General features: G+C 40.2%; 1 protein-coding gene across 4 annotated transcripts in view; it reads right to left on the bottom strand.

Moving 5' to 3' along the window:
• Positions 1-23,744, bottom strand: part of LOC135584465 (lysine-specific demethylase JMJ17-like) — a 54,374-nt gene extending 30,630 nt beyond the window's left edge. For 2 of the 4 annotated variants that reach the window (XM_065126340.1, XM_065126339.1), the window contains exons 1-10: positions 22,361-23,744; positions 10,924-10,981; positions 10,179-10,301; positions 9,922-9,979; positions 9,688-9,824; positions 8,782-8,940; positions 8,594-8,680; positions 6,902-7,102; positions 365-517; positions 95-286 (exon numbers count right to left, since the gene is read on the bottom strand). In XM_065126340.1, coding sequence (XP_064982412.1) covers positions 95-286; positions 365-517; positions 6,902-7,102; positions 8,594-8,680; positions 8,782-8,940; positions 9,688-9,824; positions 9,922-9,979; positions 10,179-10,301; positions 10,924-10,981; positions 22,361-23,697 — 2,505 coding nt within the window. In that variant the 5' untranslated portion in view covers positions 23,698-23,744. Of the gene's footprint in view, positions 1-94; positions 287-364; positions 518-6,901; positions 7,103-8,593; positions 8,681-8,781; positions 8,941-9,687; positions 9,844-9,921; positions 9,980-10,178; positions 10,302-10,923; positions 10,982-22,360 lie in introns of all 4 variants that reach the window. The other 2 variants (XM_065126343.1, XM_065126342.1) reach the window with 2 other exon arrangements.
• Positions 23,745-26,876: the final 3,132 nt, after the last annotated feature.

Genomic DNA, 26,876 nt, shown 5'->3' with positions numbered 1-26,876 from the left:
AGAAAGTTAAAATAGAACTGACATGGCAAAAGGCATAAAAGCAAAAGTTTCTGGAATTGAATACAACGCAAGATTAGATAGCAGATTTATAAACCTTCAATTTGCTGGAACCAGCCTCATAACATGGTAAAGGTCGAAAATTCAGCAATTTTTCTAACTCATCCAATGATACTCTCTCATTGTACTTCTGTGGACAATGCATGAAGCTCTCTACTTTAGACACACAGCTATTTATATCAAGCGCCCACCTTTGAGCTTCAAATAGCTTAATTTTCATATCACGCACCTAACAAATGTGACATTGAAACTATTAGACATAATATAGTAATTTTGACAACTGTGCAAATGCAATAAGACATCTTACAGGATCCATGTCATGATCAGCCCAAAGAAATTGTTGAGCTTCCTTTAGAGCACTAAGATAAGCAGAATTTTCAAATGGAATCTCCAAAATGTGGCAGGAATGTGAAAGCCAATCTTCAGCAAGTTGTGAATAGGAAATATCACCACCTTTCACCTGAGTAGATCAAAGACCTTTGTCAGTGTAGACAAGAAAATGAAAAAAATATACTAAATCAAAGCCAAAAAAGAATGCCATTATTTCTGTCCAACAACTCAATAATGTTACAAAATTCACACACAATTAACAAATTCAATCTCAAGATAGATTTAGGATGTCCAACATAGCTTCCAGTATTATTTATGAACTCCAATCCAAATTTACAATGGACCAAGAATATGCCAAACTAAAGTACTAATTTTATACCACAGGTTCAAAAAAAAAATCTTTAAAATCTAAATTCAAATACATTCTCATTTTGATATAAAGTGACAAAGTTATTCTAATCCTCTTCCTTATCCACAACCTCCTCATCACCACCAAGCACAATGATGAAAAGAAGACAAGGGAAACTGCAATGTGAAGTGAACAATAGTGTTGATAGAGGTTGAAAGATGGAGGTGGAGCAGTGGTGGCATATTGGTGAACGAGTCATTAAATGTTGTAGGGCTCAACACGGTAAGGGGGGCACTAATAGTGGTGAAGGTTGAGTTAATAAATAGCAATAGTGGTGACCGTGGTATGGTGGAATAGAGATGGGCAGTTCTAAGAGATATATAGAATATAGGTATATGTCATTCAGCCAGTACACCTAGCATCACATAGGGTTGGTAGTTGGTACAACACTGGACTGTTGTGTACTGGTGCTAAGGACTGGGAATTAAATTCATAATTAAAAGAGGCAGGTTTCACCATTTCGAGTATCGGATCTGTTTTGGAGATGTCGGTACAATATGTATTAGTCTACACCGGTATACCAACACATGATATGCTACAGCATGTCGACGGGGACTCAGGCAAGCCGCATCTAGATGGTGAGTTGGACTAGTACGTACCGCCCATACCATGCCGACTCGAGCGGTACAACAAACTATGAAAAGGTATTAAACATTGGCACACCATGGTGTTTCAATATGTCAATAGCAACATAGGGTTAGTGCACCCATGTGCCAACACAAAAATAGCCTAAAACTACCCCTGCCCCTACCATAGTAAAAAATAGTCCACAAGAGCACCACAGTTCTATCACGGACTTAGCTGGCTTTGCATAAATCGTGCGACGCCCTTGTGTGTCCGTCCGCAAAGGGTCAGCCTCCCCGAAACATCTTATGGTTCCTTAAGGACCTACAAAAGAGAAGACAGATTAGAAAAAGCGTTTAACTAGGGATCCACAAGGAGCCATTTCAACAAACACTTGATAGGTAATGCAGATTACAAACATGGACTTCGTAAGCTCTGAACGATCGCGCGACAAAGGGTCGAAGGTGATTCGCCACAGACCAAAGTCCTCATAATTGCCCACATAACACTATTGTGGAACAATGCAGCGAACCAGCCCTAAACACTACCTCAAAGGCCCATCCGACCATGTGCCACACCAAGGTAGCTCCTAGGTGTTGTATTGGCTGACACTCTGCACTACTCTGCGGAGCTTGTTAACCCCCCAAAAAGCTACCTGGATGGTCTGTTTCTAGGCAGTTTTGCTTCTGCACGACAACTGCACACAACCTGCGTTTACAAGCCTGAAACGGTAATAAAAGCCAACCAAATTGGGGCTGCCATGCCTATTGCCAACCCTTTACACGTTGTGCAAAGCATGAACAAAACCAAAAGACATGAACATACATAAGCATTACATCAAACACCCCGTTTATAGCTTTGTCTATAACATTCTCTCCCACTTATTCCTTCAACGTCCTCGACGAAGCCTTTGCAGACACTGCATCTCCTCGCCTTTGCTAAATCATCAATCTTTTGCTACAGCTACAACACCCTCTTGGCTCCCAACTGCTCTCCACCGTTGTTGTTAAGTAGTCAACTTTTGATTCGCCATGCTACTTTAATTCGCAAATGACTCTTGACTCTGGTGTGGGGTCAATTGAGTTGTGCTGATCCTTATTGGTTCCTACAGATCCTTTAGATGAAGGAAAAGACCTTCTTTATTATACGTCAATCTCTTAAACGTCTCACACCGCTTGAACTGGATGGATGCCTCTTGGAGCTTTAACGAGCATTGCCTTATAAACTTTGAAGTTTTTGGGGTCTTTCCTTCATAAAATTTGCCCATCGATTCCTCTTCAACCTAGTTGTCACCTCCAAGTAGGTTTGCATCACTTCTGCTTTTGATTGGCATTCTGTTGGGAAATGAAGAGAATCTACTCCCAGTAGCACCAACACCATTAGTGAGGATTTGACAATTGTTGTCTTTCACTAAGTTTCTTCGAAGGGTCTTTGAACATATGCAAAGCTTCTCTGATTGATAAATAAAAAACATGAGGTACTCGATTTCGCTCATTCTCTTAAGGGTTGAGAAGGCAAAGGTTACTTGACTTCGCCCACCTCCTCGAGGGTTGCACTCCATGCATCAAGCTGGTTACTAGCCTTCACCTACTCTTTGCTCACACTTCCGAAGCACTCAAAGTGTTTGCACTCCTTACATTGAGTTAACTACTACAATTCGCTTTCTCACTCTCATCGAACTTCTAGAATGCAAGAAGTTTATTCCGAAAATAGCAAAACTTCGCCCCGACTTGGAGCAAGTCTCTACTAGTTTTGGCCACCTTTGAGATTGTACTATCTCCTGCATATTTTCTATCGTCTACTCCTCTGAGTAGAAAAGGTACAATACCACGTACAGCCTACTTCGTTCCATGGTCGAGCACTCCTGCATCGACCCGAAGTCCTCCACTTTTGAATATTTTGATAAGAAGCCCATTAACACCAGTCTTACAAAGTTCACTGGCCTCTGCCCTTCAACCTTGTCTCGATACTTGAAGTTTGCCTCTGCATTCTTCACCTCCTCGGCCCCTTTCAGGACTAAGCGCTCTCCCTCCAATGAGAGCAAGGGATCGATAATTCCATGGAAGTCTCGCCTATGTAGTACCATGACGCTACCATACCCATGGCCCTATAATCTGTCTTCTTGCATATGTGTCCCTGTCTTCGCGATCGGTAGATCCGCCTCTACGACACTACAGCACTCCTCCGAGTCTACCTTTATTCTAACCAACACTTGATTTTGGGTAGCTGAGTCCCTCGCTTCCTTACCCCTTTCGACCACCGACTTCAACACCACTGTGGTCTCCAAGCAATTCCCCTTGGTCGATGGAAAGATAAACTGCAACTCTCATGCATGACATCCACTGTCATGTTGCAGAACTCGCTCCGATTATATTCTCCTAAACTTCCTTGGTAGCAACGTTCGCTTACTTAACTTTGTCCTCTAACTTGTCAGGCTCCTTTAAGCGAATATGAGCTTTGGAGCAATCTAACTCTCCAGTCGCTCCGATCATACCTTCGTATGATCAAATCCCCCCCCCCCCATGGGACTCATTGGTACTTGCACTCGGAATTCCCCCTCGGTAGTACACAACCCCCATATGCTAATGACTAAGGCTTTCATCCAATACAAAATTTGATGCACACAAGGAATATCCACCTCTGTGGTACCATGACATTCACTCCTTGAATCCATAACCCTTCTTGCCATCGTGTTGTTCACTGAAGTGGAGCTCCCAGTAGCTCACGATCATACATTTATATGATTAAGTCCCTTGCGGGATTTCTCTCGCGTATGTCGCATTGCCTTGGATAGTTCCACCACAATCTGGTGCACCATGTCGCCTCCTTGTGACATCTTTATTACATTCTGATCTTTATGGGATGAACTCGGTCTGCGATCTCTCCATGTGTGGCCTCTGACAACACATCGCAAGGCCTCTGCCACATATGATTGTGGTCGCTCCTTTGGCAATCGACATTCGTCCACTCGCACTCGGGTCACACCCGGACAATGCACAACTTTAGGACAGTCCGTCACCTAGCAGCTTTCGAAGCCCATCGACTTCACTGAAGTTGGTGTATCATTGTTTGGATCCTAGGCCTTTGCCCCCCAATACAATCTCTGATGTGCACCGCTTCTTTCACGACAACTCGAATGGCAGCACTGTGGCATATTCTTCAAAAGTACCCGCCTTTGCGTCCTCTTGTCCCGTGCCAAGGCTTTCTGACCCCAACTTCGCTTATGCAAGTTAAGTTGTCTTAGTTCCTCCGTCAAATGCTTCGTCGAGATAATATGCATATGCCTCGAAGCTCCCTTTGTCATTAGCACCATGCAGGATAAGTCTGCACCATCAGAATGAGGGACCCATGGATCAACATGATCTCACTCTTGCCTCTACAAGAGTTCATGTCCTTAACCTCTGTCCAAAGAAAGCTTTGTGCCCCTGCTCCATGTTCTATCTTCTATGTCGACTCCCTTCATGCGGCTTAGGCACTTCACAAAGTTCCACCAAAGTTGCTCCGCCCTTTGGTTTGCATTGAGTTGTTGGTGGCCCTCGCACCCACTATTTCACATCGGCTCCAAGTGTGCCTTCATTTGGTATTGCCTTGGGTTACTCCCCCACTTGATCTCACAATGTATCCACCAACACATTACCTCATGCAAGATCATACAACGACTCCTCGCCACTCAGTCGGTCCATTGAGTTTCGTGGAGTTGTTGTCTTGAGGTACCCTTTAACATGTGTAGTCTGTTGCACATAATTCTCCCTCTAGAGAACCGAGATTTATCCCTCTTGGATATCTATCTTATTGGAGTAACTTTCCTCTTCGCATCCTTCCCTCTGGAAGTTTCGGAGACCACCATCCTCTTAGACTACTCCGTCTTGCTTAACAAGTGCGGGGGGCAAACGCACTTGCTAGATTACAACTTTTCGCCAATACAACGCCTGCTGCACCCCTCAAGGCCTAGCAATATATTGAACTTGCTGCACACTTCAACCTCCTATGGACGTATCCTTCCCATACTGAAAAAAAAAAAGTTTCAAAGCTCCACTGCGCCGAGTTTCGGTCGTCTTAGGATGGCCACGAACAATCCATCGTTCGCATACAAGCCCTTGCATGAGTACCGAATTCTTCGAGTTAGTAATTCACCTCACCTTTATGAGCTTTGCACAACTCTTTCGATCATTGAGGAACCCACCTTGCATAGTCTCATCCTTTGCCAAGCACCCTACGCCTTGCCTTAAGTACCGTCAAGTTTAGTTGCCAACATCGATCCGCAGCTCGAACTCAACCATTCCAACCTTTGTGCACTACGCGTTCTTCCCGGCTCACTTGTCCTCGTGGTATCTCTCGCACAAAGGGTTGGTCATTCCTCTAAATGTCAATCTTGGATGTCCGCTCTGAGCGACTCCTTTTCTTATACCTCAATGCTCGTTTCCCCCAAACGGTTGCACGTGCTAGCTGCCCTCAACACAGCCCCGCTAGATCCCTCACATTTGCATGTCAAATGTTTCTAAATGTGCTTGTCCTGCTCTAATACCATCTATCACGAACCTAGTTGGTTTGCCTAATTCGTGCGAAACCCTTGCATGTCTGTCCTTAAAGAGTCAATCCCCCCCGAAACCTCTTATGGTCCCTAAGGACCTATAAAAGAGAAGATAAGTTAGAGAAAGCATTTAATTCAATATCCACAAGTAGTCATTTCAGCAAACACTTGATACGTAATGCATATTACAAATACAGACTTCGCAAGCTCTAAACGGTCACATGATAAAGGGTCCAAGGTGGTCCGCCACAAACCAAAGTCCCCATAATTGCCCACATGACACTGCTACAAAACAATGCAACGAACCAGCACTAGACACTACCCTAAAGGCCTATCCAATTATGGGCCACTAGGGTAGCTCCTAGGTGTTGTACTAACTGACACTTCGTACCACTCTGCGGAACTAGAAAACCCCCAAAATGACTACCTAGATAGCCTATTTCTGGGTAGTTTTGCTTCTGCATGACGACTGCACAACCTACGTTTACAAGCCTGAAACAACCACAAAATCCAACCAAACTAGGGCTGCCAAGCCTATTGTCAGCCCTTACATGTTGTACAAACATGAACATTACATCAAACACTCTGTTTATAGCTTTGTCCATGACAGTTCGACATAGCTTCACAACAATCCTTGCTTGGAATCACGTTTATTTTTTGTAATGAATAATGGTGTATATCTTTGGTTTCAAAAATTTCTTTCCACTTCTTCCTTAAAGTATTATTTTAATTCATTATAACAAATATCAGGATATTAATATGTTATTTTCAGCAAACCCAATTAACTAGGTGGTACTGCAGTTATTTAATCCAAAAGGAGTTAGATTTATTTTTTCATTTAAAGATAAATCTCTGCAAATTGAAGAATCACAGCTCAAAATTTGACAAGATAATTATAAAAGTCATCATGTAAAATTATTTTCAAATGCAAAAAATATATTATTGAAAAAGTTCATATGGGAAAAAAATCTCATATTTTTTCGAGATAGCATACAAAAGTGTAAAAGAACCTTCTTTGTTATGGCACTTGATCTATTAGGATATAAATTACACCCTGGGCCTTGAGAAAGTCTATTTTGTAAGGTCTCCACCATGTTTGTCATTTCAGATACAGAAGACACCATATGCAATAGATCACCAAGCTCCGCGAGAGTATGACGGTAAAGGAGATGATGCTTTTCGGGTTTGCATTCACAAAGATGCCTCCAATGCTAACAGATTAAAAAAAAAGGATCTTGGTTATCAAAATGCTACACCACAAAGACCAGCAAGCATGAAAATTTCCACAACTTTCTCACACTTGTGAAATTATGACATGACTGAGTTAATGAGAAAGTAAATTTTGCATCATCTAGTGTCAACCATGTGTAGACCACATAGGAAATCCTAGCCAAGTGTTTCATTAGCTTTCTGATCAACAAAATAAAGAGTGTCACAAACTACGCCAAAGGTGAACATAACTGAAACATGTGTTACTACTGTTAAGGACAACACAAGTGTCAAGTGACAAATATTTTAGGAATATGACACTTCCATAATTCCATTATGCAAACTTGTCCCAATGACTGAATCTGCAGAAATGGTGAATCGTGATTAATCAGAAAGTGTAATTTCTTTAGGATCCTTAGATAAATCACTATAAAATGTAAAACCAATATTCTATAATAACTTTCAACGAAAATGATGGCACCATGCTTTCTTGGTTCAAGGTGTCAAGGTGCACCATAAAGTGTCTTCATCCTAGTGTTAGAAACCAAGACAATTATCTATGGTTTGAAAAGATGCTAAAACAGAGAGCAGATGCTACTATTTATCTCATACGTGAATGAAAAAGACAATGTGGTAGTCCAAATCCAAAACACGCATGAGAATCATGTTAATCAAAAATGATTTATAATTGTCACATTCCAAAAGAAAGAACAAAAAGTTGCTGATCAAGGGAGCTAAAAAAAAGCTGCTGCTAGTATTAATAATATTAGGAAGCAAAATAAAATAAATTAATTATGCAACTTAAAGACCCCTTTACTATCAGGCATTTTTTATAATCACTCATACATAGAAGAAACTGATGCTCATTACTTTTGTTTTACCAAGCTGAGCAGGATCCTAGATTGGATATATACTTGCACAAAGCATCTTTTTTGTTCCATTCAAATGGCAGTCATCGGATTTTTTTAAGAGAGATGTTTAGGAGACTCAGACTGTTTGATGCATGTAATCCAGAATTTTGCCAACATCTGCAGCTTATGTTTGAATAAGAGTGGTGAAATTTTTTTAACTTGATGAACAACACTTACACATGGATGCTTGCTTCCATTTATCATTTAAGTTGGTTGCTGGTACATACCCCCTTAAATTGCCATTACCATTTTTCTTCTTAAAGAGACAAAGACAATAGTGAAAAGGCAAGCTAGAAAGAACATAGATCCTAATATGCCAGACCTGTAGTGGTCCAACAGTGAACTGGTACAAATATCTGTATCGAGATCTAGAATCTTGGTATCTACAGCCACATTAATGTAATTCAAGAATCTGAGGAGTCATGTGGAAGAAAGATAACCAAAATTGGTATGAAATTTGAGTTATTTGTTAACATTTGCATGGTAATCATGTTAACATCTTTACCTAAACTATTTCCTATTTACTTAGACAACATATGTTCTTGGCTGAGAATAGTTATTATTTCCAAGACAACAACATACCTCAAGGCAGACAAAAGTAGATGGTCTGCAGCTGCATGTAATGGCGGAAAGATAAAGATACTGTTGACATATAACGCATGCAGGATCCTACAAAATTTCTCAGGTTCTTGATCATATCAGAAAAAGACTTGAAGCAAATTAGCGAACTGAGATAGACAGTTAGGCACAACAAATAAAAAAGAATCTACCTCTTCACAGCCCACATAATTGGGATGTTTCTTTGGGCACATTGGAGAAGATCTGACAATACCATTAACCCACAACTGCTCCCTATACTTCTTTTCTCTAACAAATACCATCTGCATTTCTTCCTTCAGATAAGGCAAAGCTTTGGAATCACAGTCGCTCTACCAAAGCGTGTAAAATGAAGTTAGGAAGATTTAAATGCCCTAAGAAACAGTACCATTGATTTTAACACCAAAATTTGAACCAAGAACCACTAGGGAAAAATGACAAGTCTGCATAGCATTGTGCGAAGGCAAACTTTGAAAACATTGGCCAATTGTTGAAATTAAGAATATGAGAAAGTAACCATACAGAACAGTACAGGCCTGAAAGAAATGGCCAATAAAATAAAATATTACCAAAAAATCATAGGATGATCACATGGAGTCAACAGCTACATCATGAAAAGAATATATAGTATAGATGTGACAAATTGTGTAAACAAAATGTCAAAAGACATCCTGTTTTGCTACCAAGTATTTTTTTGCAATTTTCATATGGTTGCACAAGTTTTCATGATCATCACAGAGTACTCATTTTCTTTAGGTAGGTGTTCATCATTTTATAAATTTGATCAAAACATATTAATCAACATATAAACAAACCTGAAATGGAACTAAACATAATAACAATGTCGATAAGGAAATTGTAAAATAAATGCAATTAGGAATTAGCCAATAATCAAATTTAACAGGTCACCATATGTTTTATAGATATGGCTAAAATGAACAAAGTAACACCACATTTAGTAAATGCAATGACACAATAAGAAATGAAAAAGAAAAAAATTAGACATATTCAAAGTTGACAAGCCTTTCCAAAGTCAATAACATAAAAAAGAGCATCAGCAAGGTCACAATGAAGTCAACCTTAACAGCTACACAAAGAAGTTCTTCATGAGATAAAACAGCAGCCTTTCGATACAACCGATACAAGTCTGCTCCAACTCCACCATGAGGCAACCAGTCCGCAGGAGCAAAATTGACAGCTTCAGCACAATTTAAGCCTGAAACCCAGCCGTTAAGCTTTGTTGAATAAATTACAAAATGAACTAGATTTGGAATTCACAACACCACTGGTCAGTTAATTAAATGACTACCTACCAAAATTGAAACCACCATGAAAGGACCTTGGAAAAGTAATGACAAAGTTTCCAGGCTCCTGCAAAGGAGTGCATCTCTTAAAAGGTCACATAAATGTTTCCAACATGAAATACTATTACTATTACCACCAAAAAAAGTTACAAAAAGCTGTCATCTCCTTTCATGTTAAGGATAAATCTGAATGAGAAAGAATGATCACACTCCCAGTACCATACGAGAAAACAACATTTTGGATAAAACTTTTTCATTTCACTAACCTGCAGAACACTATAAACTGGAACACCCTTTTCCAGCAAAATAGAGGGATTAAGCATTGTGACAAGCTGGAAAAGCAAATCTGGTTGTGCCTCAAATAGATCTGGAAGAGTCGTTCGCATAACCTGTAAACACGAAAAAGAACAGGTTAGCTAAAACCATGAGGATCAAGATGGTCCAAAAGATTCATCCAATAAAATGACCAAAAAGATAAAAAGATATTTCAACAATGCATGAGAAGATCATATTTCTTGGACATGCATGAAAGTGGATCTATTACAAACATCCAGTTATGCAGCATACAAAACAAAATTGATGAGCTAATAGTCACATAGTCAACCTCATCAAAGTTCAAAGCTTATTAAATATTCTACATCTCCACTGTATTTCCGCCCTGCATGTCTTGGCTTTGAATGTTTATATTTTAATAAAGTTCTAAATTACAAAAACTTTTGTCTAAACAAGAAGCAATACATTTGAAACAATAATTCAACCAAAATGAACCATCAAATGACTTAAAACCATTTTTCTTCTCATGCGTGCTTCAGCAAGATTTCAACGTCTCGTCCACAAAAAAAATTCCATAAGAAACTGCTGACCACTCCATTTATGATATAGAGGAAACACTGATAAAATTTAAGATATTTGAGTGTCATATTTAACTACAGAATCTTGTTGACTCCAGTACTACTGTTACAAATTCATTGGATATACAAGTATTTATAGATGACTAAGAAGACAAATTACCTGCTCAAAAGCATTAGCCTCAGATCCTGGCACACCATACCAACACTTTGGTTCTCCCCTGAAATTACACAATGCCAAATTAGATTAAATAATTGCCGCTGGAAGAACTATTAAAACTTATGTGAACATGTATGTGCAAAAGAAAAATGTGCAGTCTTTTTGTATTCTGTTGAGTATTAGAAAATGACATAAACCAAAATTTAAAAACAAGAATCAAAAGAAAAGAAGGTAATAAAATGTGGTATCAATCGGTTATGTTTCTAGATTGACAAAATTTTTCAAAGCCAGATTCATTGAGGTAAGGTGCTTATGTTCACATGATACATGAACAAGGTTACATGATCATATGAGCCAGGATTCTCAATTTCGATATGTACCACCCGATACGGGCAGTACGTACCGGTCCAAGAGGATACCGGTACACAGACCATCCTCTATAGGACAGTACCAGTGTTTTGACCGGTACCGAGGTGTACCGACCGATACCGCCTTAGATTTCGACCGTTATCGAGGCATACCGATCGGTACACCCTGGTATGGTAGGTGAAGGTATTTTTAAGGTTTTAGGATGTATCATCGGTACACTCTAACATACCGACAGTATATACCGATACATACCATACCAAGCAAAGCTCGATATGCCGATACAGACCGGTATTCAAAATCCTGATATGAGCATCCTTCATTAACCTCGTATCTACTTGTTGATGTGCTATGTTTCACACATTTACACAAATACAAGGGATGGAATTATTTTTTTATTTACAAAACAAGGTTATGTGATCATACAAGCATCCAGCACCAACCATATACTTAAAAGAACTACACCAATGGCTGATACATCTCTTAAGTCATTGGATAATGTCCCTTTATCCACTAGATAGGAAAATGATGCAAAGCATTTGGCTTACATAAAACTCCCATTAGATACCTAAAATTTTGTACATTTATAGGTGAGATGTGCAGTTTAATTAGGTTGAATTGCCTATCTAAACAATGACCCAACGACTTGTCTCTGTCAAATCTTCTTTTCAAAATCATGAACAGATATATTCCACAATATCAGATTCTCAAAAAAAGTTGAATGAAAAGATCCTATTGCCTCTGAATTTTCTATCTAGCAATATATCCTACCCATGATTGCTAGCCACTGCTGACTGACTGTTGAAAATTTTCCTCAGGTTCAAAAACCAGGGAACTTTCAGACAACATATATTTAAAACAATCAGGATGTCTAATGCATATTAAGAGCATGGTTTTTAATTTCGATGTGTATCGACGGTACATACCGATCTGAGAGCCTCTCGGCACACGAACCACTTGCCACTGGGCGGTACCAAATATTTTACCCCGTATCAAGCGATACAGGGCTATATCGGACGGTACTGACTTGTACCGGGGGTACCGATCGATTTTGACCATTACCGACCTTTCAGCTATTTTAGGCATGCCACTCGGTACGCCCTAATATACCGTTGGTACACCTTGGTATGTACCATACCGAGCAAGGCACGGTACGTCAGTATGGATCAAAATTGCGAGCATTGATTAAGAAAAATGACTGTCTTGTGATTCCTTACTTATATGTTGCTCATGGAAGAATGTTCATATGTTATGCTTTTTTAGCTGCATTATTTACCAACCATTCTATACACATGTATGACCAATATGGAGCTCTGCCAGCATGGTAAACATAGATCCAGTTTGACATGCATTGGCATAGAAAGATATAGCCAGCATGGTGATGATGCCTTTGTAACTAAATGCACCTTAAACATAACCATGTGTAAACATAGTGTGACAGAATGCAGTACTGCAAGAAACTATGTGACAGCCAGGGCAGGCAGGTGCCAAGACAGTGCGAACAATCTATGTCCCCACAAAAAAATTACACCCAAAAAGCAAAAATGCATGCCCAAGTCTATCCAACATTGGAACAAACATATGCAATTACTCCAACATGGCAACCATGAATGAAGATAAAATCATGAAGGCTAGAGAAAGGGTTAATCATAACAAGTATAAAAAAAATGTAAAGACGTTTGAGGAAATTGAAGATTAATCAACAAAATCTTCTAGTCTGTAGGCACCAAAATTTCCTAGATACCCCGCACAAATGCCAGATGTGAAGTCCAGAGAACCTTTAAATGAGGTCAAAAAACACATATGATAGATAGAACAATCAAGAAATATTATATCAGTGACAAAGATGAGTAGGAAGCAGTAACTCCTAAAAGTAGAAAAAAATATTCGCAGCCAATATTAGAAGGAAATAAACAATTTATGGCATTTGACTACTAGTGTTTTAAATTTAGTATAGGGAGAAGAGATTTTGAATATCATAAGCATCTCATATTGAATTGGATGATCAAACCAAGAATCATTTTTGGAAATGTTTAGAGTTATAGAAGGAATGCCTTCAAATGAATTTACAATTGAAGGGTTTTGGATGACCACTTTCAAATAAGTACATTGGAACTTCAGCCGTAAAAAGAGAAACAAGGGCATGGTGTAGATTTTGTTACTTATGATTTCATAAATGTCACTAATCACTTCAAGAAAAAAAAGACAAATGCTTGATTATTTTAACTTTTAAGAGTGCTCATGACTCATGTTTACAATCATATAAATTGTTTTTTTAACTAGAAATGCCAATAGGGTTATGTGTACGGATTATAGGCTCTTAATAATTAAAATGCAAAAAGAGAAAGGTTTGGAACTTGGACATGGACAATATTAATATCATATGATTGTTGATGGCCACTAAAATTAGCAGCATAGCATTGGAAATTTTTGGAGAATCTAAAAACAAAACTGTAGCTTTTGGAGAGATCTGATGGTGGTGCGAGAAAGTTGAAACGCATTTGCTACTAGAGATCATGCTTAAAAATTGGAAAATGGAAAAAATGAGTAAATTTTTATAAGATATATAGTGACCAAAAAAGAATAAAAAAGGGTCATAAGTATGACAAATACAAGGTTTATGGAAAAAATATTGCTAGAAATTATGTAGTGAACATTCTAAAAAACCTTATCTCAAGGGATAGAAAATAGTGGTAGGGATAAAAAATTCTGTAGTCTCCATAGATTTGTTTGTGAAATTAAAACTAAGGTAAAAAAAAAAACTGGAAAAAAATAAGAATGCGGGACCTGATGGTATTTATATTGAGGTTTGAATGGCGTTCAAAGATTAGGCATAATTTGATTGACTAGTTTATTTAAAGATACTTTAAGAATTAAAAAAATCCACAGCTATTCTATTTATAGAGATTAAAATAATGAGTTATGAAGAGTGATTGATGATAAAATAAGATGTGAAATAAGTAATTTTAGTTTGTGCTTGCTAGATCGAGTCATCGACCATGAAGATATTTATTTGTTAAGGCAATTAATGAAAATTATAAGAAAAAATAATTATTTGGAAATAGTTTTTATTGATTTAGAAAAAATCTATAATGTTCCTAGAGATTTATTATTGTGGATTTTAGAAAAAAAAGGTATAGTCACTATTTATATTAATGTCATGAAAGATATGTATAACAATCTAGTCACTAATGTTTAAATACCAGGGAGTGTGCATAACAAGTTTTCTATCACTGATTATTTGAGATCGATCTTGGTTCTTATCTTTTCAAATTAATAATGGATAAACTTGCTTTCATATGCATAAACAGGACAAAGCTTCATGATATATGTTATTTGTTAATGATATTATTTTAATTAATGAAAGTTCAAATGGAATTAGTTTCAAACTTGAGTAGAAACAAGAATTAAAATGAAGATGCTTTAAATTAAACAGGAGTAAGACTTAATACATGAGATGTAATTCAAGTAATACTAAACAAAAATTACAAATGTAGTTAAAATGAATGAAGTAGTTTAAGTAAGAATTTTAGGTACTTTAGTTTGATTATTCAATATGAAGGAAATATTGATGAAGTTATGCTCATAAAGTAAATGCTAGTGACTTTAAAAAAGAGGAACCTGGGTGGTTGAAGAAGAAAAAGATGCAAGCAGTTTTCTATCGTCATCAGATATTCTTTAGATTAAAAGAAAAATTAACAAGATTATTGTTAGGCCAATCATGCTTTATGGATTTATGATCAAGAAACAATATATCTAAAAAGTTGGTATCATTGAAATGAGAATGTTAAGGTGGATGATAGAATAACAAATGTTTTCATTGGTGAACAATTAGACATAAATTTGACACAGAATATAAGTATGGATGTGTTATAAGGAGAAATATAACCGTTATAGTTAGACAAGATGATGACTAGAAAGTATAAACAAACTTTTGATTTAGCTAAAGATATTATTTTGTACTAAGTTCAATGACAGAAAAAAATCCATGTAACCACCCCCACATAGTCGGAAAATGGACCATTACAGCTTGTTATTGTAACATAGATAAAGAAGTCCTAATTTAGGGCGTATCGCCACCTTTTGTTTTACTATTCTTCTTCAAAGTTGATGCATAGTTTTCACCTTTACAGTAGTGATTATTCATCATAAAAGATTGCTTCAGCCCCACTCTGCACTTCCTAAAAAACAGTTAATTATAACCTTTACAAGGCATAAACACTCTCCACCTCCTAATAGCATGGATGAAAGCACACAAAGCAGTCGCCCAACCAAGATTAATTTGAATCCAAAGACATTATTTCAAAGAAGGGCCAAAAATTAGGCACCTGAAATAATAACTATCACACGAACAAGACAGTCCCCTAAAATGACAACCAAATACATTTAAGATAAACCTAGATTATAACTAAGCTTAGCTCACTAACTCACCCAACTAAACAACTCGAGATCCTACCCAACCAGCTGAACCTTTCATCTTAGGACTCAAACTTAAAAACCAATTTTACATCTTATTCTCACATTTGCTGCACCAATCTGAATCGAGCAAAGCAATCAACTGAGACAAGAATGTCTTTTAAGTGCATCATCTAGAAGGCATAAACAAGCTATTGAGTCATACATACATTAGATTAAGAAGCTTCAACAAAAAACAATTCATTATAGCAAGGAGGATCTCCAAGCAACTCAAATGGCAAAGCATTATTGTTTCTGTTGATAAATAAGATAACTTTTGTAACCTCTATTAGAATTTCAGAAAGCCTGTGCCCTGGAGTACTTCTTCCAAATCGGTGCCAGTACAAGGTGCCCACCTCATCGATCAAACCGAGATTATGATCAATAACAATTTTGCCAAACCATAATCTGGGGTGACAAAAGGAGCTACCTAGAATAGATAATTGTAAGTACCAAAATGATTCATGTTATTTCAACCTCTTGTTTTTACCTCCATTCGCCTAGGTGCCAAGGCAAGTGTCCAGGTGGTAAAACAAACTGTGGACCACTAAATGTGCATACATAAAATGCTACAAGTGCACACATCAGAAAATAAAGATTCATATATATACATGTGATTTTGGAGTATTTTGTAAATTCACTAGACCAACACAAAATGGACAGTAGATCAAGGTTCTAAATTTCACATGGACCAGCACAGACCATGCTGTTTTTACCAACCCGAGCATGAATTGGCATGCTGTCACGGACTTAGCTGGCTTTGCCTAAATCGTGCGACACCCTTGCGTGTCCGTCCGCAAAGGTCAGCCTCCCCAAAGCTTCCCATATCCCTTAGGACCCACAAAAGAGAGAACGGGTTAAAGAAAACGCCTCATTCGGGATCCACAAGCAAACATTTCCGAAAATACTTCAAAGACAATGCAAATTACAAACAGACTGTACAAGCTCTGAACAGTTGCACAACAAAGGGTCAAAATAGTCCACTACAGACCGAAAATCTCTCACAAGTGTCCACATGACACAACCTTTATTTACAAGCCTAAAACAACTACTAAACCCAACTAAAATGGAACTATTAAACCTTCGGCTGTCCCTCTACATGCTAAGTAAAGTATGAACATACCAAACGACACGGACATACATAAGCATTACATCAAACATCCTGTTTAGAAGTTTGTCCATGACATTCTCCCCCGCTTATTCCTTCGACGTCCTCGTCGAAGCCTTTGTCGACACTGCAACTCCTCGCTTTTGTTGAGTCTTCAATCTTCTGCTCCAGCTGCAATGCGCCTCTTGGCTCCCAGCTGATCTCCGCTGCTGTTTTTTTTTTTTTTTTTTTGAGTAGTCGAACCTTTGATCTATCATGCTGCTTCAACTCGCCAATGACTCTGAATCTATTGTGGGGTTGGCTGAGTTGTTTTGATCCCTGTTGGTTCCAGCGGATCCTCCAAATGAAGGAAAAGACCATCCTTACTATACGCCAGTCTCTCAAATGTTCATGCTGCTTAAATTGGGTGGATGCTTGTTGGAGCTTTAACGAGCATCATCTCGCAAACTTCTGAAGTTTTGGGTCCTTCCTCCACAAAATTTGCCCATTGACTCTTCTTTCACTTAGTTGTCACTTTCAAGTAGGTTCGCATCACTTCCGCTTTCGATTGGCATTTTGTTGGAAAATGAAGCGGACAATCTACTCTTAGTAGCACTGATCACCGTTGGTGAGGATTTGACAACTATTGTCTTCCATTATCTCAGAAGAGTCTTTAAACATGTGCAGAGCTCCTCTGCTGGATAGATAAGAGAATTGGGGTACTCGGTTTCGCCCATTCTCTTAAGAGTTGAGAAGGCAAAGGTTACTTGACTTCGCCCGCCTCCTCGAGGTTGTACTCCATGCATCGAGCTGGTTACTGGCCTTCGCCTGCTCTTTGCTCACACTTCTGAAGCACTTAGTGTTTGCACTCTTTGCGTTGAGTTAGTTACTGTGATTCACCTTCTCAATACTATCGAACTTCTGGAATGCAGGAAGTTTTCACCCCAACTTGAAGTAATTCTTTCATAGGTTTAGTCGCCTCTGGGATTGTACCGTCTTCTCCATCAACCCTGTCACCTACTCCACTGAGTAACAAAGGTACAGCACCGCGTACTGCCTACTTCGTTCCTTGGTCATGCACTCTTGCCTGACCCGAAGTCCTTCATTTTTTGCTATCTTGATGAGAAGCTCGTTGACACCGGTCTTATGAAGTTCCTTGGCCTCTGCCCTTTAGCCTTATCTCGGTACTTGGAGTTTGCCTCTGCATGCTCCACCTCCTCGACCCCTTTCACGACGAAGCGCTCTCCCTCCATGAGAGCAAGGGATCAATGGCTTTCACGGAAGTCCCGCCTCTGCGGTACCATGGCGCTGCCATGTCCATGGCACTACTATCCGTCGTCTCGCATCTGCATCCCTTTTCTTCACAATCAGTAGATATGCCTCTATGGTACTCCTCCGAGTCCACCTCCATTCTAACTGATGCTTGATTTTGGGTAGCTAAGTCCCCCTGGACTCATCGTCGCTTACTCGCCTCTTTCGACCCCCTGCTTCAACACCTCGATGTTCTCCAAGCAGATCCCTTTGGTCGATGGAAAGACAGACTGCAACTCTCATGTATGGACTCTACCATCATGTTGTAGGTTTTGCACCGATTCTGTTCTCCTTAGCTTCCTTGGTAATAACGTTCGCTTTCTCGACCTTGTCCTCTGACTTGTTAGGCTCCCTTAAGCGAATATGGGCTCTAGAGCAATCCAACTCTCCAGCTGCTTCGATTATACCTCTGCATGATCAAGTCCCTCCCATGGGACTTACTGGTACTTGCATTTGAACTTTTTCCTTGGTGAAACACAGCCCCCATATGCTGATGACCAAGGCTTCCATCCGATGCAAAATTCGATGCACGCACGGAAGACCCGCCTCTACGGTACCATGGCCTTCACTCCTTGAATCCATAGCCCTTCTTGTCGTCGTGTTGTTCACCGAAGTTAAGCTTCTAGAAGCTCCCGATCATACCTCCGTATGATCTAGTCCCTCATGGGACTCATTCATGTGTATCGCATTACCACGAACTGTTCCACCACGATCCGCTGCACCATGTCGCCTCCTGGTGACATCTCTATTGCATTCTGATCCTTGTGGGATGAACTCGAATTGTGATCCCTCCATGTGTGGCCTCTGCCAATACATCGTAGGGTCTCTTCCACCTTCGATTTTGTTCGCTCCTTTGGCAATCGACCTTCATTCACCCACTCTTGGGTCACACTTAGATGAAGCACCGCTCTAGGACAGTCCGTCGCCTAGTAGCTCCCGAAGTCCCCCGACTTCGCTGCAATTAGTGCACCATTGTCTGGATCCTGGGCCTCTGCCCCTACCAGCACAATTTCCGCTGCGCACCATTTCCGTCATGGCAACTTGAATAGCAACACTGTGACATATTCTTCAAGAATACCCGCCTCCGCGTCCTCTTGCCCCGTGCCAAGGCCTTCTAAACCCAACTTCGCCTCCGCAAATTGAGTCGCCTTAGTTCCTCCATCAAATGCTTTTCCGATATAAGGTGCATGTGCTCAGAAGCTCCCTTCGTCTTTGGCACCATGCAAGATAAGTCTGCTCCGTCAGAATAAAGGACCCATGGAACAACATGATCCTGCTCTTGCCTCTGCAAGAGTTTATGCCCTTGACCTCTATCCAAGGAAAGCACTGTGCCTCCGCTCCATGTTCCATCTTCTATGTTGGCTCCCTTCATGCAGCTTGGGTAGTTCGCCAAGTTATACCCAAGTTGCTTCGTTCCATGTTTTTGCATTGAATTGATGATAGCCCTTGCGCCCACCATTCCACGGGTCAGCCCTCCCTTGAGTCCGATGCCTTCATTCGTGTTGATTTAGGTCGCTCCCCCACTTGATCTCACAATGCATCCACCAATGCATTCTCTCGAGCGAGATTATGCGACGACTCCTCGCCGCTTGCTCAGTCCATTAAGCTTCGTGGAGTTGTTGTTTGTTGAGATACTCCTCCTCAACATGTGAGGTTCGTCCGACATGATTCTCCCTCTAGAGAGCCGGGACTTATCCCTCCTGGATAACTGTCCCGTTGGAGCAACATCTCTCTTCGTTTCGGAGACCACCATCCCCTTGAACTACTCCGATTTGCTAAACAAACTATGCATTGTTCTGCCTCATGCAAACGCACTTGCTAGATTACGACTCCACGTCAATACAGCCCCCACTGCACCACTCAAGGCTTAGCAATATGCTGAACTCGTTGCACACTTCAGCCTCCTACGGATGTATCCTTCACATGCCGAAGAGAAAGTTTCAATGCTCCATAGCGCCGAGTTTCGGTCGCCTTGGGATGGCCACGAACATTCCATCGTTCACATACAAGCCTATGCATAAGTACCGAATTCTTTAAGTTAGCAATTCCCCTCACCTCTGTGACCTTTGTACAACTCTTTCGTTCGCTGAGCAACTCATTCCACCTTGCATGGTCTCATCCTTTACTAAGCACCTCGCTTGCCTTGAGCACCATCAAGTATAGTTGTCAACGTTGAGCTGTAGCTCAAACTCAGCCATCTCAACCTTTGTGCGCTCCGCATTCTTCCAAGCTTGCCTGTTCTCGTGGTGCCTCTTGCGCGAAGGGTTGGCCATTCCTCTGAATGTCAATCTCAGATGCCCGTTCCTCCGAGCGACTTCTTTTCCCAACATCTCCATGCTCGTTTTCCCCCAAACGGTCGTGCGTGTGCTGACTGCCCTCAACGCAGCCCCGTTAAGTCCCCCACGTTTGTATGTTAAGTGTTTCTATGAGTGCTTGTCCCGCTCTGATACCATCTGTCACGGACTTAGCTGGTTTTGCCTAAATCGTGCGGCACCCTTGCGTGTCCGTCCGCAAAGGTCAGCCTTCCCAAAGCCTCCCATGTCCCTTAGGACCCACAAAAGAGAGAACGGGTTAGAGAAAACGCCTCATTCGGGATCCACAAGTAAACATTTCCGAAAACACTTCATAGACAATGCAAATTACAAACAAATTGTACAAGCTCTGAACAGTTGCACAACAAAGGGTGAAAATGGTCCACTATAAACCGAAAATCTCTCAAAAGTGTCCACATGACACAACATTTATTTACAAGCCTAAAACGGCCACCAAACCCAACTAAAATAGGACTATTAAACCTTCGGTTGTCCCTCTACATGCTAAGCAAAGTATGAACATACCAAAAGACACGGATATACATAAGCATTATATCAAACATCCTGTTTAGAAGTTTGTCCGTGACAATGCGGACCACCCCTTTTCAGATGATTCATGGGTGCTTCATTGGTTATCAAGTAGTAACCCTCCTGAACTTGGTGGTAAGCTTGGTTCAATCCCTTTTTTCTTTTAATTTAGGGTTAAAGCAAACTACTCCAGTCTCCCTCCTCTCGATAACTCTAGTGCTCGGCCGGTCGCCATCCAATTGCCTGCTGTCGCAAGCTCACCATGTACGACTCCTCCTCCTCTTCCTCCTACACCACCTACTATCACAAGCCAACAGCTTCCTCCAAACCCAACATCACCCCCCCCCCCCTCTTTTTTTCTCTTTTCCTTTTAATACATGGTACATCGATACACCAATTCATATTGAACCCATATCAGTCCCTTACCCAAGGTTTTAAACCATGTGTAACATGATATTGGGCATTGTTTTATACAAACGGTCAAATGAAGTAAGCCCTTCACCATGTCCAAATGCTCAAAACATGAACTTGTTAGATTGTTGCATAAAGAAACTCATGTTAGTTTAAGGGTATCCTAGTTGATGCACATAAAACGAAGCTTCAAACATCGTAGGTCTTGCCCCAATGGAATTGATTTTGACCTTCAAGAAATACGTGCCCCGATGACTGATTTAAGTTTACATAATTGTGACCTTAGTCCTCCTAATCAAGGATTGTCATGCCAACAAGCACATATCGAAATTTGTCATGCTAGAAATGCATCAGCAAACACCATGCCAACTTTTTATTGAATGAGATGACAAATAATTGGATCAATTTTACAGGTCACTAGCATAGTATGAAAGATATCAACATGCTCTCATATCATAAAACAATAATCCTTACTCCTAATCAAGGTTCTGAATACCGTACCGTACTACCAATCAAGGTGTATCGATCAGCTGTCGATACGGTATGTACCGAGCTATATCGAGCATACCGAGCATATCGACACATGATACACTAAAGTGTATCAATGTACTACCCATATCGGTCCTTTATCGAACCGGTACATACCGCCCATACCGAGTGGTACAGTACAGTATTACAAACCATGCTACCAATAGAATTTCAACTCAACTCTAGATGCACATGCATATATAATAAATGAATAGGAATCTACTTTTCTGACATAAGTCAATAATAAAATTATCATAATTTACTATCTTCTAAATATATGCCTAACTGATTTAATCATCATTATATCATCTTATACCTATGTGTTTAAATGAAGCAATTTGGTATCAATTTGGAGACGGTATCTATAGTCAATCTCAATATACTCAAATAAAGCACAATGGTATCAATTAGAAAAGGTATCTGTGCAGAAATATATACATACCAATGCAGGTAGTTAATTGAGTAAAAACAATGATCCTCAACATGCCAACAAAAGGATGAAAAAAGCATTCCCACATAGAGCCAAGGAACCATGACACCAGCAATATTCTCACGGACTGCACGAAGCATTGACCCCGGCAACTTTGGCAGGTTATTGAGGTTCCATGGACTTGAAGCATATTGTCTCCAGACATTTGGATCTATCGATGATGGAATTGGATCATTTGCACGAGGGAATCCACTTCCATACAATGATGTATCCAAATCGCTTCCATACATGACCTCCACTTCTCCTGATCTGCCTTCCACAATCTCCCAAAACCGCTTTTCTATCTGCACACGACTGGCATTTGTCTGCCCAAACCACTTCCTCCTCATCCGATCATCCATTCGCTTAAATGCATTCACCGAGTACAGCTTCCCAGGCACAAAACCAAAGCAATCCGTATCAGAATTCACGCACTCCAAGCAATACCAGTTCCCTGATGGAATTTTCTCCAGAGGCGGGGACAAGCAGTACAAGTGACAGCCTTTATCGCATCGATCACAAAGGAGCATGACTTCCCCATGCAACCCGCTCTTGCACTGCTCGCAGATCTGATCCAACACCTCTTCAACCACCTCCTTTGCTCTCTCGCAGCCTAAACCCTTCCTTCTCCTCTTCCGATTGGGGATCTCGGTCTGGGCAGAGGTATTCCGTTCTGGGCACCGCCTGGTGCTCTTGCCCTTCTTGGTTCCCCGGTCCAATCGGCTGTTGTACTCCTCGTAGTCGTACAGATGCTCGCGGTAGAGCTGGCAGAGGACGTGTTTGGCGCACTCGGAGATCTTGATGGCCGGTCGGACGAAGCGGGCAACGTCGGTCCAGCGCTTCTCCGCACAAACCATGTCGTAGCCGCCGTAGCGCTTGACGGCGTTAAAGAGGCGGCAGAGATCAAGGTCATCGCCCTCGAAGACGACCCGCCGCGGGAGGGATCGCTTGCCCAGGTGGGATTCGAGGAAGCGGCCGTACTCGAGGCGGAAGGTGGCGGGGTCGCAGGAGGGCGGTCGGGTCTGGAGGCGGTGGATGGCCTGGGACTTGGTGGGGAAGGTGAACGCGGCGCGGTCGAGGGCGAAGGGGGGGTTCCAGGACCGGGGAGGGACTATTCGGCAAATGCCAAAGGGCTCGGCCAGAGGGCGAATCTTGAAGATGAAAGCCAACGGGTCCGCGAATTCCTCCTCGGTGGGGTAGAAGACGGGTGCCTGAGGGACGACGGTGGCGGAGGAGGATGAGGAGGCGGCGCTGCCCAGGGAGTGGCCTAGGACGCCCTTCTCGACGGCGCGCGGTCGACCTTTGCCCATCAGGAGATCGCGTAGGGTTGCGAGGTCGGGGAGAGAGAGAGAGAGAGAGGGGTGTTATAATTGGTAAAGAAATAACGGTAAAAAGATGTTCCTGGTGGGAGAGAGAACACGACGCTGTCTATCCACGTTTTTGCTAATAAGTGAGTGGGACCACAACAGGAATCAACTCTTATTCCAATCCGCAGGAAGGTAAGATAAGAGGGTATGAAATACCATCTACAAAATAGAGAGAGGGCACGTCATTCGTCGGATTTCGGATCTTTTATCGCTCCTTGCATCATTAATATTAATTATATCATTTCAATTTATATTCCTAAACGATTTCTTCTTGCTTTATCCTTCTTTTCAACTATATGGATCTCAAATGATGTTTGTACGAACCTTAACTTTTAGTACGTTATCTAAAATGAATTGTCCTACAAATTGTAATCATTAGATCTTTGTCGATAAAAGAATTATACTAACGATTCTCACTTCGTTGACAAAACTAAAACCATACAGGACGATGGATTTGACATTGCTCAAATTGGATTGCCGTTTGCTTTTTGGAGTACATAAATGTCAAATTTTGGGTGTAGCAATGGAAACCAACAAAGTTCCTAAAATTTAGTCTAATTATAGTCTGAATTCCAAGTGATAAGATCCATCCAAGGTTTAGTTCATTTTAAGGTAGTCCTGTGCAATTTTGTGATTTTTATTATCCTTCATGCTATTTTCCATTAATTTCATGTTTCTATTCTGATGTTTATGCTTCTCTTTGATGTTTTTTTTTTTTAATATTCTCAGCTTGCTTTTATCTTATCAGAAATCTTCTATAAAAGAGAATTTTGCTCAAAAAAATACCATTATGAAAGGAATTACCTTTCACATATTAATTATATATATATATATATATATATATATATTCAAGCTTATGCTTCTCTTTGACATTTTTTTTTAATTTCAGCTTGCTCTTATCTTTTACGAAATATCGATAGACAAATTATTTTTTAATATATTCCTTCGAGCAACCTCAAGGGAGAGAAATAGAAATTTCTATTACAAATAACATTTCACAAACTTAAAAAAATGATATATATATATTTGTTTTGTTAATATCTATATGATTTTATATATTATATTTCCTTAATTCTTCATAATCTTTTGTATTAATTTTACTTTTGTATTCTCAAGTTCATGTTTCTATTTTACATTAAAAAAAAACTCTCAGCTTGCTTTTACCGAATAAGAAATATTTTACAAGAGAGAGAGAGAGAGAGAGAGAGAGTTGTCATTTTTAAATATATTCATCCTTGTAAGTTTGAAATTAGTGTATTCGTCCCTTAGATCATAAGATAACATGTAAGTTCGGTCTAATATTAAAATCATATATATATATATATATATATAATCTTAATATTCGTCCAAATAAGTACAGTAATAACTACTCTGAAAAAATAAATAAAACTTAAAATTTTGACCAGTATAATCGTTTTCAATGATACTCTTAAAGAGGTATCGATGACGATTGAAATCACCGCACCTGCGATTAACTGCATAGGCAAATAAATTTGTGTACATCTAGTGTTGATGATTGGCTGAAAGAGTCGTGTCCGATACGCCAACCTCTTAAAGTCCGAAGCCTTCACAAAGAAGAGGTCAAGCTGAGTGCCCTCGCACCACACGCAAAGTCGCGCATGCAGCCAAATCCACATTTCGATCTACTCATCAGAATTCCTCCATCGCACCTTCGCCTTCTCTGCCTCTTCCAAAACTCCTCTCCTCGCAGTACACACAGACTTTGTAAGCAGCGGATTCGCTTTATACTTTGCATCGTATTGACTGGGAGACGATGTGGACTGGATGTTTTATGGGGCACACTGAGGAAGTAAATTCTGAATCCTTCCCTTGGAAGAAGAGAAGGCAAAGGAAACGAATGCAATCTGTCGCTGAACAGCAACAATATGATCTATATCTTGCTCGGAATACAGAAACCGAAACACCTCCGGGAAAGAGGAGATTACTAATCCAAGCCATACTTCACACGATATACAGAGATGTGAAGAAGACGAGTATGATCAGCTGTCATCAGCTTCTCTTCTTTGCATGACTGCATTGACTCCTCGACCCAAACACCTGCTCCATCTCTTCAGCTCCGATCTCGATGAGCTCCGCTTCGGGCCACAGCCTCCTCTTGCACCGCCGCGCCGTACCTGGCTTCCTCGGCGCCGGCGGGCAGCTCAGCGTGGTGGACGGGAGCTTGCTCTCTTCGGCGGTCGGCGTGTGGCACTCTTCGTCGTCGTCCTTCGACGGCGGCGCCATCTTGATCGGCCTCAGCGAGAACTCGGGCGGCGTTGTGCGAGCGAGCTCCGGGGAGGCGGACATTTCAAGATGAGTGCAAGGCTTGGTAGAGAAGGTTGGGGAGGGGGATGTAGGAGGAGGAGTTGTTGGCATGACTGTGTTTGTTCTTATATGATTCTTTTTCCCTTGTCAGCTCTCCAACTCTTGACCTACTCTCTCTTCCATATATGCTTTCTTCAACAATCATCTCCTGTTATTTTCTTGGAATCTGCCTTGTTTTCTCTCTTGTTAAAATTACAAATCTGATCATATCTCATCTTTACGCTTTTAAATAAATAAAATAATAAATTTTAAGATTATTTCGTAGAGAAAATTATATATATATATATATATATATATATATATATATATATATAAATAATTTATTCATTGATATGAGATTATGACACATGCATATATGATGACTATCGTTACCATACTCTCATCCGTTGATCAACACATACATGAAATCTTCACTTGATCAACACCTCAGTTTTATTTGGACAATAAGACAGTCAAAATTATCGTATGAAGTCATGTGACATAAATAAAAGTATATGTCAACACTACTCCTGCCTTCACCATATATATATATATATATATATAATATTACATGTTGGATTTTAGTGCTAAAAATATAATTCAAATTATGCATCGACTATAGTTTTTAGTTGAAATTTAAGTCTAGTTGATCCTATTATAATATCTTACTCTCACACTTTTGTGTATTATTCTCGTCTTTTTATTTTCATTTTTCATTTTCTTCTTGTGAAGTACGAACACTCGATGATAGGCCACATTATTTTCAGCAATGCTTTGCCTTGTTGTATGAAGCCCAACAAATGTCCATATTACAAGTG

This window comes from Musa acuminata, chromosome BXJ2-9, assembly GCF_036884655.1.
Source record: "Musa acuminata AAA Group cultivar baxijiao chromosome BXJ2-9, Cavendish_Baxijiao_AAA, whole genome shotgun sequence".
In the NCBI taxonomy this organism is placed as follows: domain Eukaryota; kingdom Viridiplantae; phylum Streptophyta; class Magnoliopsida; order Zingiberales; family Musaceae; genus Musa; species Musa acuminata.
The sequence above is the reverse complement of the archived record's forward strand: the minus strand, read 5'-3'. Positions and strand labels throughout refer to the sequence as shown.